General features: G+C 46.5%; 1 protein-coding gene across 1 annotated transcript in view; it reads left to right on the forward strand.

The window, feature by feature from the left end:
- LOC126185209 (neurogenic locus Notch protein) overlaps positions 1-15596 on the forward strand; it is a 391153-nt gene that overhangs the window by 251503 nt on the left and 124054 nt on the right. Inside the window, exon 4 of the mRNA XM_049928093.1 lies at positions 9470-9665. Within this exon, the coding sequence (XP_049784050.1) occupies positions 9470-9665 (196 nt within the window). The remainder of the gene's footprint in view (positions 1-9469; positions 9666-15596) is intronic.

The raw sequence follows: 15596 nt of genomic DNA on the forward strand, positions 1-15596 counted from the left end.
CTACCACAGTTCAGTCATTGGTCACTTAAAATCAGTTATCGAAAGAGCATCTCCCATTTCCGTCATACCTTGCGGCGGCTGCTTTCGGCATTTGTGAGGTGACCCGCCATGTTTGTATGTAGCCTGTAACCGATCGGTAGCCGGTAGCGGATGTGGCGACATTGTAGCGGCAACAGTCGTACGTCAACTATCCAGTAATTTTAACCGGACCATAGCGTCGTCTGTCACGTAAAATATACTGACCAGCGGAAGGAAAAATGCTCACATAAACGTAACTCCCATTGATTTTGCTGTGATAGACTCTCGGACGCCTGTCACGCGTAAGGAAAGACTGATAAAGAATTGTGCTTATACATTCCTGGAAATGGAAAAAAGAACACATTGACACCGGTGTGTCAGACCCACCATACTTGCTCCGGACACTGCGAGAGGGCTGTACAAGCAATGATCACACGCACGGCACAGCGGACACACCAGGAACCGCGGTGTTGGCCGTCGAATGGCGCTAGCTGCGCAGCATTTGTGCACCGCCGCCGTCAGTGTCAGCCAGTTTGCCGTGGCATACGGAGCTCCATCGCAGTCTTTAACACTGGTAGCATGCCGCGACAGCGTGGACGTGAACCGTATGTGCAGTTGACGGACTTTGAGCGAGGGCATATAGTGGGCATGCGGGAGGCCGGGTGGACGTACCGCCGAATTGCTCAACACGTGGGGCGTGAGGTCTCCACAGTACATCGATGTTGTCGCCAGTGGTCGGCGGAAGGTGCACGTGCCCGTCGACCTGGGACCGGACCGCAGCGACGCACGGATGCACGCCAAGACCGTAGGATCCTACGCAGTGCCGTAGGGGACCGCACCGCCACTTCCCAGCAAATTAGGGACACTGTTGCTCCTGGGGTATCGGCGAGGACCATTCGCAACCGTCTCCATGAAGCTGGGCTACGGTCCCGCACACCGTTAGGCCGTCTTCCGCTCACGCCCCAACATCGTGCAGCCCGCCTCCAGTGGTGTCGCGACAGGCGTGAATGGAGGGACGAATGGAGACGTGTCGTCTTCAGCGATGAGAGTCGCTTCTGCCTTGGTGCCAATTATGGTCGTATGCGTGTTTGGCGCCGTGCAGGTGAGCGCCACAATCAGGACTGCATACGACCGAGGCACACAGGGCCAACACCCGGCATCATGGTGTGGGGAGCGATCTCCTACACTGGCCGTACATCACTGGTGATCGTCGAGGGGACACTGAATAGTGCACGGTACATCCAAACCGTCATCGAACCCATCGTTCTACCATTCCTAGACCGGCAAGGGAACTTGCTGTTCCAACAGGACAATGCACGTCCGCATGTATCCCGTGCCACGCAACGTGCTCTAGAAGGTGTAAGTCAACTACCCTGGCCAGCAAGATCTCCGGATCTGTCCCCCATTGAGCATGTTTGGGACTGGATGAAGCGTCGTCTCACGCGGTCTGCACGTCCAGCACGAACGCTGGTCCAACTGAGGCGCCAGGTGGAAATGGCATGGCAAGCCGTTCCACAGGACTACATCCAGAATCTCTACGATCGTCTCCATGGGAGAATAGGAGCCTGCATTGCTGCGAAAGGTGGATATACACTGTACTAGTGCCGACATTGTGCATGCTCTGTTGCCTGTGTCTATGTGCCTGTGGTTCTGGCAGTGTGATCATGTGATGTATCTGACCCCAGGAATGTGTCAATAAAGTTTCCCCTTCCTGGGACAATGAATTCACGGTGTTCTTATTTCAATTTCCAGGAGTGTACATCTACTCCGCAAGCCCCTTATGGTATGTGGTGGAGGATATACTGCAGGTAGCATTATCATTTCCTCCCTTTCCCTGTTCCACTCGCGACTGGTGAGTGGGAAGAACGAATATCGAGAAACCTTCTGATGGAGATGTAATTTCTCTGATTTGTCGCATCGTGGTCATTCGCCAGACGTATGTGAGAGGAAGTAATATATTTCCCGTCTCTTTTTGGAACGTACACTCTCGCAATTCCAGTAGTCAGCTTCTCCGTGATGCACAACGCCTCTTCTAGTGTTTGCCACTGGAGCTCGTTCAGTAAGCAGGAGTGCGTAACGGAGAAGCTCAACAACCCGAGACGAAACACTCAGCTCCTCATTTGATTTTCTCTGTCGCTTCTATAAATCAGATACGGAAACGATCGCAGACTCTCGAGCGATATTCCAGAATTGGTTGTACAAGTGTTTTATAAAACACTTCTTTCGTGGGTAAATTACGAGGGTATTTCAAAAAGTAAGTTACACATTACTGTGGCAGGCCAAGTAATGCTGAACTGCACTTCAGAGTGAGACAGATACACAATTCTATTTCTCGTCATGTTTCGGTAAACAAGAGTCGGATCGGTCTACGAATCATTGAATTCCTCGACGATCGAAATCCCCATGTTGGCCACAAAACCATTGAAAGAAACGCTGTGTGAACGCCCTCATCGTTGGAAAGTATGTTACTGTTGCGTTATCTAAACCTCGATTGCTTCCACATTGCTGTCATTGTTCCACATCCTTCCCGTTCACAGTTATGCACGCCTATGCAGCCTTGATCAAATTAATGGCACCATATCATTAGGGCTGTTGGCGAAATTGCGTGTGGCCTATATACCGCCAACATTTCACTCCGAATCTGTGTGCAATTTAGACGTTGTGCCCACAAGAATCATACAGTGTGTTTCAAAAAGGACTTCACAACTTTAAAAATTCATATAAATATATTGCAAGAAGATATAGAGCTGGGTTTAGTGTTATTTTGTAGCGAAACACACAAAATTTATTTTACCTTAAACTAAAGATGTTGTATGTGGCTTCAGTTGGTTATCCTGCGCACATCCCATTGGAAGTCAATTTCTTCCCAAACTTGTTGTAGCATTGCAGTTGTAACTTGCTCAGTAGCAGCGCAAATTCGTGCTCTAAGTTCAGGTAGAGAAGCCGGCGAAGAAGGTACAAACACGATATCCTAGATAAATCCCAATAAAAGAAAGAGTGGTGTCAGGTCTGGGGAACGTGAGGGTGGAGGGAGGGGGGGGGGGGGAGGATGCAATTGGCGCATCATGGCCAATCCATTGACCTCAAAGCAGTCACTGAGAAAATCGCCGACGTTAGCCAGGCACTGGGGTGGTGCACCTTCTTCCATGAAGTAAACATTTCGTTCTTGGTCATCCTCATCTATCTATAGTATCAAAAATTGTTGTAACATTTCCAGGTACTCTATCCCGTTTATGGTTCTCTCGATGTTCTTGCTCAGTGCACAAAAAACGTTCAGTTTAGGGCTACCACGAACATGTTGCAATGTTTGATGTGGATTTTCACTGCTCCACATCCTAAAATTGTGTGTGTTAAACTTTCCATTGCAGTGAAAAGTCGACTCGTCAGAAAAGATGATTGTGTCCAAGAAATGTTCATCCTCGTGCAATCGATTTAACATCCACACAGAAGATCTTGCGAGCAATTTTATCAGTGTCTTTTATTACTTGTACGATCGTCACAGTCTGTACGGTTTCAAATGCAAACCGTTTGTCAACACACGCGAAACAGTCGTATGTGGGATCTGCAGTTCGTGAGATGCACGCCGGGTCGATTTCGTAGGGCTGTTGACAACGACGTCGTCAGATGATTTCCCATACCTTATCGAGCACTCTCTGTTCTACCAAATATTTATGCCACTCATGATGAGCTTTAGCGTACTTGGTGCAGAAATTACGCTGAACTGTTGTCGCCGACCTCCATTCTTCAAACCAAAACACACAGCTACTACGCTCAGGTCCAGTGACGGCAGTCTTCTTTAACGCAACTGCCGCTAGCGCTCCTTACCGTGCGATTCGGCACTACAGAACTACATACAGAGGTGACTGTAGTGTCAATGGTTTTATTGACACTACAGTCACCTCTGTATGTACTATGAATTAATTTATATGAATTTTCAAAATTGTAAAGTCCTTTTTGAAACATCCTGTACTGTCCGTCGCACTTCAGCTGTCAAGTACATTTGCAGTTGCTGCTCCATTTCACTCACACACTGCGATGCCTCTGCTATCTCTATCGCAGCATAACTGTCTCTGTAGGAAACCCGGAATGTGTAGTCTCTCTTGACAGTCCGCCACTCTTGTTCGGCAATGGTCTTAGCGTGGGACGACATATATAACTTCCTGAAGTCACTATGTACTTACACATTTTCCAATGAATCTTAACCACACATTGGCTTCTCGTAAAATTAGTTTTGTGGCCATTCTATTTCACGTCGTTCCGAACTATTACTTGTAGTTATTTAACGTTTGTTGCTGTCTCCAGTGATAGATCACTGGCAGCGTTATCGGGCAGTATTGTATAGTTTCTCCTTTTAATGTGCAAAACGCTACATTTATTTGCGTTTTGGGTCCCTGATCCAATCATTGATTCTCTGCAATTCCTTCCGTCATTTTGCTACAAAGTTCTGTATGCTTGCGCGTGTCTCGTCAAGAAGTGAGGCTAAGTTACGATTAATACTGTACAGAGTCACCACGTCGTGTCAGATCTGTTCTGAAGTAATTTTGTCATTTAAGTAAGTTTGGCTCGTTGGTACATAACCTTCGATACGAAAGAATCAGTGTTAAGTGCTCGATACGCACAGAGATGTTCTCGGGCCTGTGCGCCATGCGTTGATCTAGCAGTACACTTAGAGGCTCTTACTGCTCGTAGTCCAATAAAGCAACTTGTTAACGCGTCGCCACGGTTTATATTAGAAGGCCACGAACTGGCAATGGCTTCGATTTCTCCTCTCCATCCGACGAGTGTACAAATGTTCACCACTTTTTGCAGTAGTACAATAACTCCGGGAAAGAATAATGGTTTCCAAAAGCAAGATAGTGAACCAGAAACGGAATGTATAATACGAGAAATCACGAGAGGTCGCAAGGAGCAACGTAAAGTGACAGTCGTATTGATGCTGTACGTCCGGGAGCACCAGAACCAGGTGGCTGGTTGTTCAACAGGCTGCAGCAGGTGGCAGGTGGCTCCGCGTGTAAACAGACAATGATCTTAGACAACACACACGCACGCCAGCCACTGCCGGAGAAAAAGCGCTGCGCCCCGTGTGCGTGTGTTTACATGCGCGGCTTCGCGTGTGGAGGAAAAAGGTTACACCGTCTGTCCTAACTGCAAAGCTAAAGAAATGAGACCGTCGTTTAATTAACTCCACAAGGAAAGTAGTTGTACATGACGTTCCTCGGGGTACCGACGTAGGAGGAACTGAAAGCAAAGCCTAAATTCACTACTGCGCTACGAATGACATTCGACAAGATACCAGTAACTTCCAAATCCGATTGATGTCGCCTATATACAAAAATGTGAAACAACACATTATCACGCCTAATACGGTGTAGTAAACTATTGGCAATCACAACAGCTTCCAGTCGTCTCGGAATGACTAAATACGGGTCCTGCGTGGTTTTAAAGCGAAGCTTGTACTACTCTTCCTGCAAAATAGTGGCCAATTCAAATAACGATGGCGGAGGTGGACAGCGATCTCCAAAGGCTCAATAATATTGAGGTGTGATGACTGTGGTGGCCAGCAGAGAGGCTGTGTAAACAGCGGCCCTGTCGCCATTTGGGAACAGATATTGTACCGTGGGATGTCACATGATGCGACCCTGGGGCCCATGGAATACCACGACATGGCTGCGCAAATCGTAACAAAACACTCGGTATGTTTCACTCTTGCGACGTAAACTAGGCCAGAAGTTGGAAACAGTGTGGAAGAAGACTCATTACTGTTGAGTGATTTTTGAATTCCGGCTTGCCCTGCAATTCCTAGCTTATGGGACTCCATTAGTGTTCTTTTGAGGCCGAGAAGGTTTTTGCGTGCGACATTTAGTTACTTTTCCACCTATCGTCCTCTCAATTTTCGTCACAATTCTCTTCACTCGCCGTCTGTCACGATCACTCGACACACAGTTTCGTTACCGAGCGGGGTGGCGCAGTGGTTAGACACTGGACTCGCATTCGGGAGGACGACGGTTCAATCCCGCGTCCGGCCATCCTGATTTAGGTTTTCCGTGATTTCCCTAAATCACTCCAGGCAAATGCCGGGATGGTTCCTCTGAAAGGGCACGGCCGACTTCCTTCCCAATCCTTCCCTAATCCGATGAGACCGATGTCCACGCTGTCTGGTCTCCTTCCCCAATCCAACCAACAGTTTCGTCCACGCTGTGGCTTGGTAGGCGACGTTTTTCCGCTTTTCGTATATGTAGTAGAAATGTTCGATACGGTAATTCGTGAAACACCAAACACATCGTTCGAATTCACTTAGCTTCGACATAACTACAAAGACCACTATTCTGATCACGATTGACACAACTTATTGAGGACGTTTCTGCTGTGTATGATCTATAGTGAATCGCAATTATTGATTGTGTTCGCCTTATTCCAGACAATACAATAATCTCTCTGCAGTTTCGCTCTTAATTCGAGGCTAGCAATATTGTGTTTATGGACTCTCGCAATTATTTATTATGTTTTAAGTTTATTTGGGAAAAATAATTATCAGTTTTACAAAATGGTATCTCGTAGGGCCACTGTGGCGCTGATGTAACTTACGTAGTTTTGAAGCACTTTCCCGGCTCACACGTAAGTTTTACCTCTGTTTCTATTTTTATTTCCCCTATTTTGATTCTAAATTATCACAAGCCAAGTGTTTTTGCTACCACCGTCCGATATTCGTACCTGACTCGGTGTCAATAAGTTCAGTAAAAGAAAGCACAACTTGGCTTACTAATTCCCTCTTTTTGGCTCTTAGTATTTGCTATCGTTGAAGAACCGACCATAATGACGATGTCTGTCTGTAAGATCTCAGTTTTTCTTACTTTAGCTGCTCTCGAGTCACAGTTATAACAATTGTGTCACAAAACGGTGGCGACATTGTGGCGATATGTAAAGTTCACGTCAACGCGAAGGTCGATTGAAACACCACCGTGCTTTACCACAAATGATCCTTTTGGAGGTGGTAAGCCCTCGAAGTGGCTGACCCATCGAGTTATAGAGGGACCTATAGTCTGACGTGTACACGGAACCACGGTACAACTTGGAATTTTTCACGTTAACAAAACATTGCCTATATGCACAGCATATAAGAGAGCAAGTGTTTCACGGATGTTTCCGCTTGTAACTGCCTAACGTTTTTCTCTCTCCCTCCTCGGAGCCTTTTGTCAGCACGACAACACATGTCTTATATCAGATTGTAGGCTGGTGTTCTCATTTCGGTGTCGTGGTGTTAATATCGGCGCACGCACGGGCCGTCGGCAGCGGAGGCCCATCGCTAGGAGTGTTCGGTGCACTGTGTGTTCAGACACAGCATTCGAGTCTGATGTTACTTCCGCCACAGTTGTTCGTATGTCCTGTTTGACCAGTCTGGCCACCTGCAGTGAGACGTGGCCGCCCAACCGGACGACGTCTGGACGCGGCTTGGCCTCGTGTCGAAGACACTCGCCACAGCATTCCTCGAACAGCCGACACGACTAGAGATGGGCAAAACTGTTCTTTTCAGAGATTGGATCAGAACTGTTCACTCCCTGAAATGAATTAGCTCTTTTTCATGACTCACCACTCATTTACAATAGAAAATAAATGGAAGGCACATTGCCCTTTAAACTTGGTTTATTCCAGTACTATACCTGTATTTTGATCTTATTTGATCCTATTTTGAAGTAACACAGATAATGAGTAAGAATTTTGTATTGTTTATTGAAATTTCCACGATATGACAAAGTTTTTGATTATTGATTTATTTTGCACTATCGTGGTTTTTTGGGTGATCGGAAAATGTTGTAACTTGAGATTTACATTAACAATATATTTGGCTATAATGTATTAAAATTTCATTAACCTCATACAAATACACCGCAAGCCATATATTTTTGAAGTGAATGTTTCCTTCTGAAGACGCCTAAAATCGCAAAATCCGTACCAGAATAAGAAAAAAAATATAAATTTGACTGTAAAACGAAAGTGCTGCATATAGCCTTACGCAGAATAAAACAAGGAAAATATTGGTGTATCACATTTTGCGATACGTTTATCGGTTCGCTCGTAATTAAAGCGTAAATTTGAGTGTCCATGATAAAAATCCTATAGTAAGAGGAGTCATCAGGAACCTAATCTAATCAGTTTAAACAAATAAAAATTAAATAAAAACAATTGATGTATACATAACATAATAATGTAATATACATAGCGGTATTACTACGAAGAACAATATCCACTAGGGACGAACTCCGATGCAGAGGCGCTGAGTCGAGCAGGTCGAGCCACGAGCTGTATTACTGCGTGAGCTGAGACCGCAGAGACCAGAGTGACACCTGAGTCGCTTTGCTCAACGCTCTGGCTAGAGTCGAGACGGTGGGGTGAGCGTTGAGCGGGCGAGTTCCGAGGGTGGGGGAAGCGGTGAACTCACCCGCTCCGAGACAAATCGTCCGTTCCCTTGCGAGCAGGTTGTTGCAAGTAGTTCCTATGTTATCCGCTAGGTGGCTCTCTGTCCTGTTGCTCGCATCAACTGCCCAGAGGGCAGGACGTGCGACTGAAACGATCGCCGACAGAGTGCGATGCGAAGTTAAGCTGCGCCAGACGGCAGAGGAAGCACAGGGACGGCGCGGCATATGTGAAACACAAATTCCAATGGGGCGCTCACTGCACGATGCAGGCAGCCGAGGCAGAAGCAGGGCAGAGGCCGGCGCTGGCTGTGTTGTGTGGCGTGCACTGTGCTCTGACCAGCAGAGGTGCCGCTGATATGCTCCGTCTCTCTCTCTCTCTCTCTCTCTCTCTCTCTCTCTCTCTCTGCCGTGGGAAACGTTTGGAGCTACCGTTCTTTTTTTCTGAATCACTGATTGTTCACTCCTTTGAAAAATTCAACTCTATGAATTAGTTCAAGAGCGGATCCCCCATCTCTAGACACGACGCGTAATTTCCGAAATGTTCGTGCTGAGCCTCCGGCCGTAGGTCAACCTCAAACACATCGTGCACCTTCCTCGTTCAACACACGGAGAGCACGCTCAGTGATAGTACCAGTAGTCATTCCTCAGGTTACGCTGCTAACGCCTGGTCGATTGATACCGATAGTAGGTCGGTGGTCATAATGTTCTGGCCGATAAGAGTACGTGTAATTAAGAATTAAGTTTGCACAGAAACCTTAGAGCGCGAGTGCTACTCGCAGTTGTCCGGGTTTTTTCGTATTCACGAGGTGTTAGTACCAAAGCAGACTGGCGGCTTCAGTTTCCTGTATCCTTTAGAAACATCACACCTCCAGTAGTTTCTTACGAGTTGGAGTGATTTTTGATTTTTGTAGGACGTTTCTTGTCGAGTTCTGTAGTGCCTGCCATGTAAATGCTAATAATCTCGAAGACAGTTCCGCAGATGCAGAGTTGAAAGTTGTGCAGGCCTTACGCCTCGTGACGCTGTGGTGGTGTTTCAGGGCAGCACTGCGAGCTGCAGGATCACTGCGCGTCGATGCCGTGCCGCAACGGCGCCGACTGCACGTCGATGGGCGACACGTACAAGTGCCGGTGCGCGCCCGGCTTCGTGGGGCCGTCGTGCAGCGAGGACGTGGAGGAGTGTCGCGACGACCCCTGCGTGCACGGCAAGTGCGTCAACACGCACGGCTCCTACAAGTAAGTACTGCTCTCTTTTTGTTGACCCAGCGCATTGCGTTGTTTCGACCTAACAAACTTCGATAACACGATCGTCCTTTGCACGTTGTAACTCTTATTTTACGTAATTGTTACGAAGAAATGGAAAGGAATTAGATCGTATGTAAGGCATCGTTTTATAGTTTTGTTATTGCCTGAAATGTTTCAGCACGTTGTGTGCTGTCTTCAGTAAGATTTTCTTTAATTTCTGTTATAAAAAATGACTGTTACATATTATCCTCTTCTATAGGTTATACGAATTTTTGGCCCAAAAATAATTACTATTGCAAAGGAGCTATATTAGGTGTCGAATATTGTATGTTAGTTTACATACAGTTAACACGAGTTAAGACTTTATTTGTTGTTCACTAAAAGTACTTCAGTATCTAGGATACTGAATTTGGAAATAATAGAGATATATATTTGTTCACGTATCTCACATGACGTTATTAGTTGTGCCTGCTGTTAGTTTTATATCCACCACATATTCCACAGCTTCTGCAAACAGTGAAACGATTCCTCTTTCTCTTCCAGACTGGGGATCGCTATGTATCGCGCTATCTAGTGTGGTACTTACGGTTTATTATGTTGTGGTATTGCTTTCCTTGTTAGTGACGCGTTGAAGCACTGGTTATTTTGCTGTTGTCAGTCAGCAAAGCACAAGGTTTCTGCTGCCGTTTCACTTGTTCTAGCTATGTGTTGTTCATTTGTGTCGTTGGGAGGGAGCCAGGGAGAGGGGGTGAGGGGGGGGTGATGGGAGTGAGAGAGAGAGGGGTGGGAGGGGGAGGGGGTGAGAGAGAGGGGAGGGTGGAGGGAGGGAGGAAGAGGGCGTGAGAGAGGGGAGGGTGGATGGAGGAAGAGGGGGGTGAGAGGGGAGGGTGGAGGGAGAGAGGGGGAGGGGGTGATAGAGAGGGTGGAGGGAGAGAGGGGGAGGGTGGATAGAGGAAGAGGTGGGTGAGAGGGGAGGGTGGAGGGAGAGAGGGGGAGGGGGTGATAGAGAGGGTGGAGGGAGAGAGGGGGAGGGGGTGATAGAGAGGGTGGAGGGAGAGAGGGGGAGGGGGTGATAGCGAGGGTGGAGGGAGGCAGGGGCAGGGTGTAAGAGAGGGTGGAGGGAGAGAGGGGGAGGGGGTGATAGCGAGGGTGGAGGGAGGCAGGGGCAGGGTGTAAGAGAGGCTGGAGGGAGGAAGGGAGGGGAGGGTGGTGAGAGAGAGAGGGTGGAGGGAGGCAGGGGCAGGGTGTAAGAGAGGGTGGAGGGAGGAAGGGAGGGGAGGGTGGTGAGAGAGAGAGAGGGTGGAGGGAGGGGGGCGAGAGAGAGAGGGTGGAGGGAGGGGGGCGAGAGAGAGAGGGTGGAGGGAGGGGGGCGAGAGAGAGAGGGGGGAGGGAGGCAGGGGGAGGTGGGTGAGAGAGAGGGTGGAGGGGGAGGGGGTGAGAGAGGGGTGGGGGTGAGAGAGAGGGTTGAGAGGGGGTGAGAGAGGGGGGTGCAGGAGAGGGAGGAGAGAGAGAGAGAGAGAGAGAGAGAGAGAGAGAGAGAGAGAGAGAGAGAGAGAGAGAGAGAGTGGGGGAGTTTCGAGGTCATTAAAAACAGGACTCTAGCTCAGCTGGATAAGAACATCTCCACCTCCCCCGGCCGCGCTGCTAGATGGGTGAGGCCAATTTATCTAGCGCGTGCAAAAACAACTGGAAAAACAACTGTCCAAATATTTAGAGGTAACGCTACAAAAGACTGTAAAAAATTCTATCGCATCCAACTTATGGCCATAATGCCACGGAAATCAAGGTGCAGCAGGAATTCATTGTCATCTTTTATTGTACTCGTTTTCGCAAAAATTTACGCTAAACGGAGAGAATAATACTGTTTTGAGCCACTCTATTACCTACTGAACCATTTTTTTTTTTTTTTGCAAAGTTTGTTCTACATTTCAGACGAGGAAGACAACATTCGTGTTCCGAACACATGTTTGGGCGTTCCTTGTTCCTTATGCATGTGACAGATTTTCGTCTAGGACATACAAACCGAGAAAGACGACAGCTCCTTGTTACGCCAGCTCCGACGCGCACACGCTGCACAGGCGTTCCTCTGACTGACTTCAGCTTAAGTTATTTGCAGACATGACAATAAAAGCAGCAGCTCCTATAAATATTCCGTAGTCTGAAGTATTTCCTGTTGTCCTGACGTTTCGCCAGCACGAGTAGCTGGAATTACCAGGTTCACCCTCCATTGCTTATTGCGGCCTGGAATCGAGCTCGCGACCGGAAATTATACGTATATACATCTGCATTTCGTGCAAATGTCCGAGGGCTTTTCCCTCGTCATTATCGCGAGGTTCTCCCCCTTGCTACTTGTGACGGTTGCTCCAGCATGTTAATTCAGGGTCCGTTCACTTAAGGGGACCCGGAGGTGGTCAAATCCAAAAAATTACGATTTTTTGCTACCGAAAATTAATTGGAACATTTCTCTTTAATGTAAACTTTGAAATATTGTTCTACTCGCCCTAGAAGTGGAGTTATTACCATTTTCCCCCACGCCTGCAGAGGAAATGGGCGGCCGCTGAATGCATCTAACACCCTCTCGTGACTTCCTGGCGAACTGCTTGGGATTTTCTCGGCCTGTTACCCATACAGCGCCTTATGTTAGGCATACAGCGAGTGTGCAAGGGTTGGCTACATTGTTTTCTGTGACAAATGAAACGCTAAGAGCGCGGAACATCGTCTCTTTGCTGTTTACCGTTTCGAATTAGTTCAGTGTTGCACCTGTTGTTGGTAGTATTATACTTCTTGTGTAAAGCGTTGTTCTGGTTACGATGCCACGTTTTAGTAACCGTGTATATAAGAAGAGGAAGAACGTAGGGAAAAGAAAATTAACACTAATACCAAGTTGCGATTACAATTACTGAAACAGTGCGTTCTTCTGCTAAGCAACACATGGCCGGCCATAGCCCTGTGACATCTTCTAGCAAGAAGCTGACTGGTGGAAGTGACAGATTTCGTGAATATTTTAGTGACAGTGATGATATTAACGAAGTACTGAATATTGGATTATTATCTTCTGTTCTGAAAGAAAGTGTTCTGTGCAAAATGTGTTCAAGTGTAGGAGTAGGACTAAAGATAACAAAGCACTTCGGTTTAGCTTGTGAGATGAAGATAATCTGTGCATGTTGCAAGTATCAAGTGACTTTCTACAATTCACATGCCAGTCTCTTTGGTGAAAATGGACGATCTTGAGTGTTTGATGTGAATGTTCGACTTGTGTATGGTCTTCGATCCATTGGAAAAGGGTCTGCTGCTGGTAAACTGTTTTGTGGTATTATGAACTTGCCATCGCCTCCAAGCAAATTTGGGCACTACTGTGAACTGTTAGGATCCTCTGTTGAAGATGTGGCTTTAAAAACCATGAAGGAAGCAGTGGAGGAATCTGTAGAAATGAACGGTGGTTCTAGGGATTTGGTAGTGGCATTAGATGGTTCCTGGCAAAAGAGGGGCCATAAATCCCTGAATGGGGTTGTAACTGCTACTTGTGGTGACAGTGCAAAAGTGATAGATGTTGCAATATTATCAAAACATTGTAGGTGCAAAAATAAAATCAAAGGAGAGCACAGTGGAACCTGTGAGGCAAATTTTAGTGGATCAAGTGGAGCAATGGAAGTGGGTGGAGTGAAACAAATTTTTGAACGTTCAGTTCCCAGATACAACGTTAGGTACAAACACTACCTTGGGGATGGTGACTCCAAAGGTTTCAAGACTATAGAGGAACTGAAACCATATGGAAATGAATTTGTAGTTGAAAAGTTGGAATGCATTGGGCATGTGCAAAAGCGTATGGGTGCACGGCTTCGAATGCTCAAACAAACTTTGGGTTCAAGTAAGCTCAGTTATGGAAAGACAATAGGAGGGAGGGCAGGCTTACTGATGAGGTGATTGAACGTCTACAGAGATACTATGGGTATGCTATAAGGCAAAATACTAGTAATGTTAGTGACATGCGAAAAGCAGTGTGGGCATTGTTCCTTCATACTGCCTCTTCCAATGAATGCCCTCAACACAGCCTGTGCCCAAAAGATTCCTGGTGCAAATATAATGCAAAAAAGAACTATGATCACAAATATGGTTTGCCAGCAGTTGTGATAAATGTAATAAAACCAATTTTTCATGACTTAGCACAGCCAGAATTGTTACACAAATGTCTACACGGAAAGACGCAGAATCCTAATGAGAGCGTAAACAATTTGATTTGGAAAGTGATTCCTAAAAGGGTGTTTGTAAGCATAAAAACACTGCACTTTGGCATTTCTGATGCAATAGCAACCTACAACCAAGGGAACAGTGTGAAGTGTGAAGTTCTGAAGGCATTAGGATTTACAGCTGGGGTGAACACTGTACGAGCACTAAGAAATATTGACAGAGAAAGGATAGGAGGAGCAGAAAGAAGAGAAAGGCATATGAAGTATGATGGAACAACAGGCCAGAAAAGAAGACAGAAGAGGAAGCTTTTGGAGGATGAAGAAGAAGACCCTGATAATCTATCCTATAGTGCAGGAATGTATTGAGAAACTTTGATAGCCAATTCCCGTAAATTAGAATTTTTCGAATATAAGGAACATTTTCTCAAAATCCACTCAAGCTAGAGAGATGAAATTTTTATACAGCACTCCTAGTGGTCAAACTTATATTGTAACACAGCCATTTGGCAATATGTTCAGTAGTTTCATTTCAGTTTAATTATAAAGCAATTATTTGTAAAAAAATTTGGATCATGAATAAAAAAAATAATTGGAAGGAAACTAGAAAAGATACTCCAAAATCCCTCTGTCATAACTGCAATACTAAACCACTCTATGTGTAAAAAAAATCAAATTTTTCTATTTGGTAGTTTACTCATAAATGTTCCTCAAACTTAGTGATTTTAACATGGGCAGCATAGGCACCTCCGGCTCCCCTTACGGCTTTCCTCCATCGTGTCGGAGCTATTGTCATATTTGTGGATTTCTGTGGCTTCCTTGAACAAGCGCACGTGGTAGCTCTTCTCCACAGTGAGAACTTCCGTGTTGGTGAATTTTGTTACGTGGTCGGTCTCACACAGCGCGTGCTCCACCACGGACGATTTCTCTACCTGTGCAAACCTGCAATACCGTTTATGTCGGGTCACGGTGCTGTTGATGCACCGTCCAATCATTCCCACATGCTATTCTACATTTACACGGTGTGCAGTTTATTCCCGACATTTCGAGGGAGTCCCTTTTGTCCTCTGCTGAGCTGACACACGCTTCGATCTTCTCGGTCGGTTTGTGAATAATCTTACTCCGTGTTTGTGCAGTATACAAATGATTCTCTCTGTCACGCTGGACGTGTATGGCAAAAAGGTCGTACCGACATTTCTTCCGACATATCACTTAACCGAGTGTTAGGTTTTATGACACTCTTGTGCAACTGCTGTGATACCCATTTCTCCTCCTAGCGCGTTACAGGTGTTGCATCTCGCATCCGAGGCGCTGAGCGTGCTACGAGCGTGTTAGTCATTCGTCATTTCGTGCTCGGGTGATCATTTGACAATTTGTACAGGTATCTGCCGATGGGTGTCGGTTTTGGATACACAGTGTCCCAGGTTATTACCATTCCTCGCAGCCACCACATACAAAAAGGGGAACTTCAGCCCATTTCTGCCTTCACAGTAAATATAATGTTGGCGTGGAGACTTCAGTTGGATTAGGAAGTGACCGAGCTGTTCCTGCAGACGACGAAAGTGTCATCGTCGTCATGCGCCACGCCTAAGATTCACGAGGTGTCAACTGTAGCGCCCGTCTTTCGATATTCTCCGTGAAGAAATTGGCAACCACTGGATTAAATGGACTACCCGTGGCGATGGCAGCCACCTCTTCTTAAAAATCGCCGTTCCACATAAAATAGCTCGTGGAGAAC

Source organism: Schistocerca cancellata, chromosome 4 (assembly GCF_023864275.1).
Source record: "Schistocerca cancellata isolate TAMUIC-IGC-003103 chromosome 4, iqSchCanc2.1, whole genome shotgun sequence".
NCBI lineage: Eukaryota > Metazoa > Arthropoda > Insecta > Orthoptera > Acrididae > Schistocerca > Schistocerca cancellata.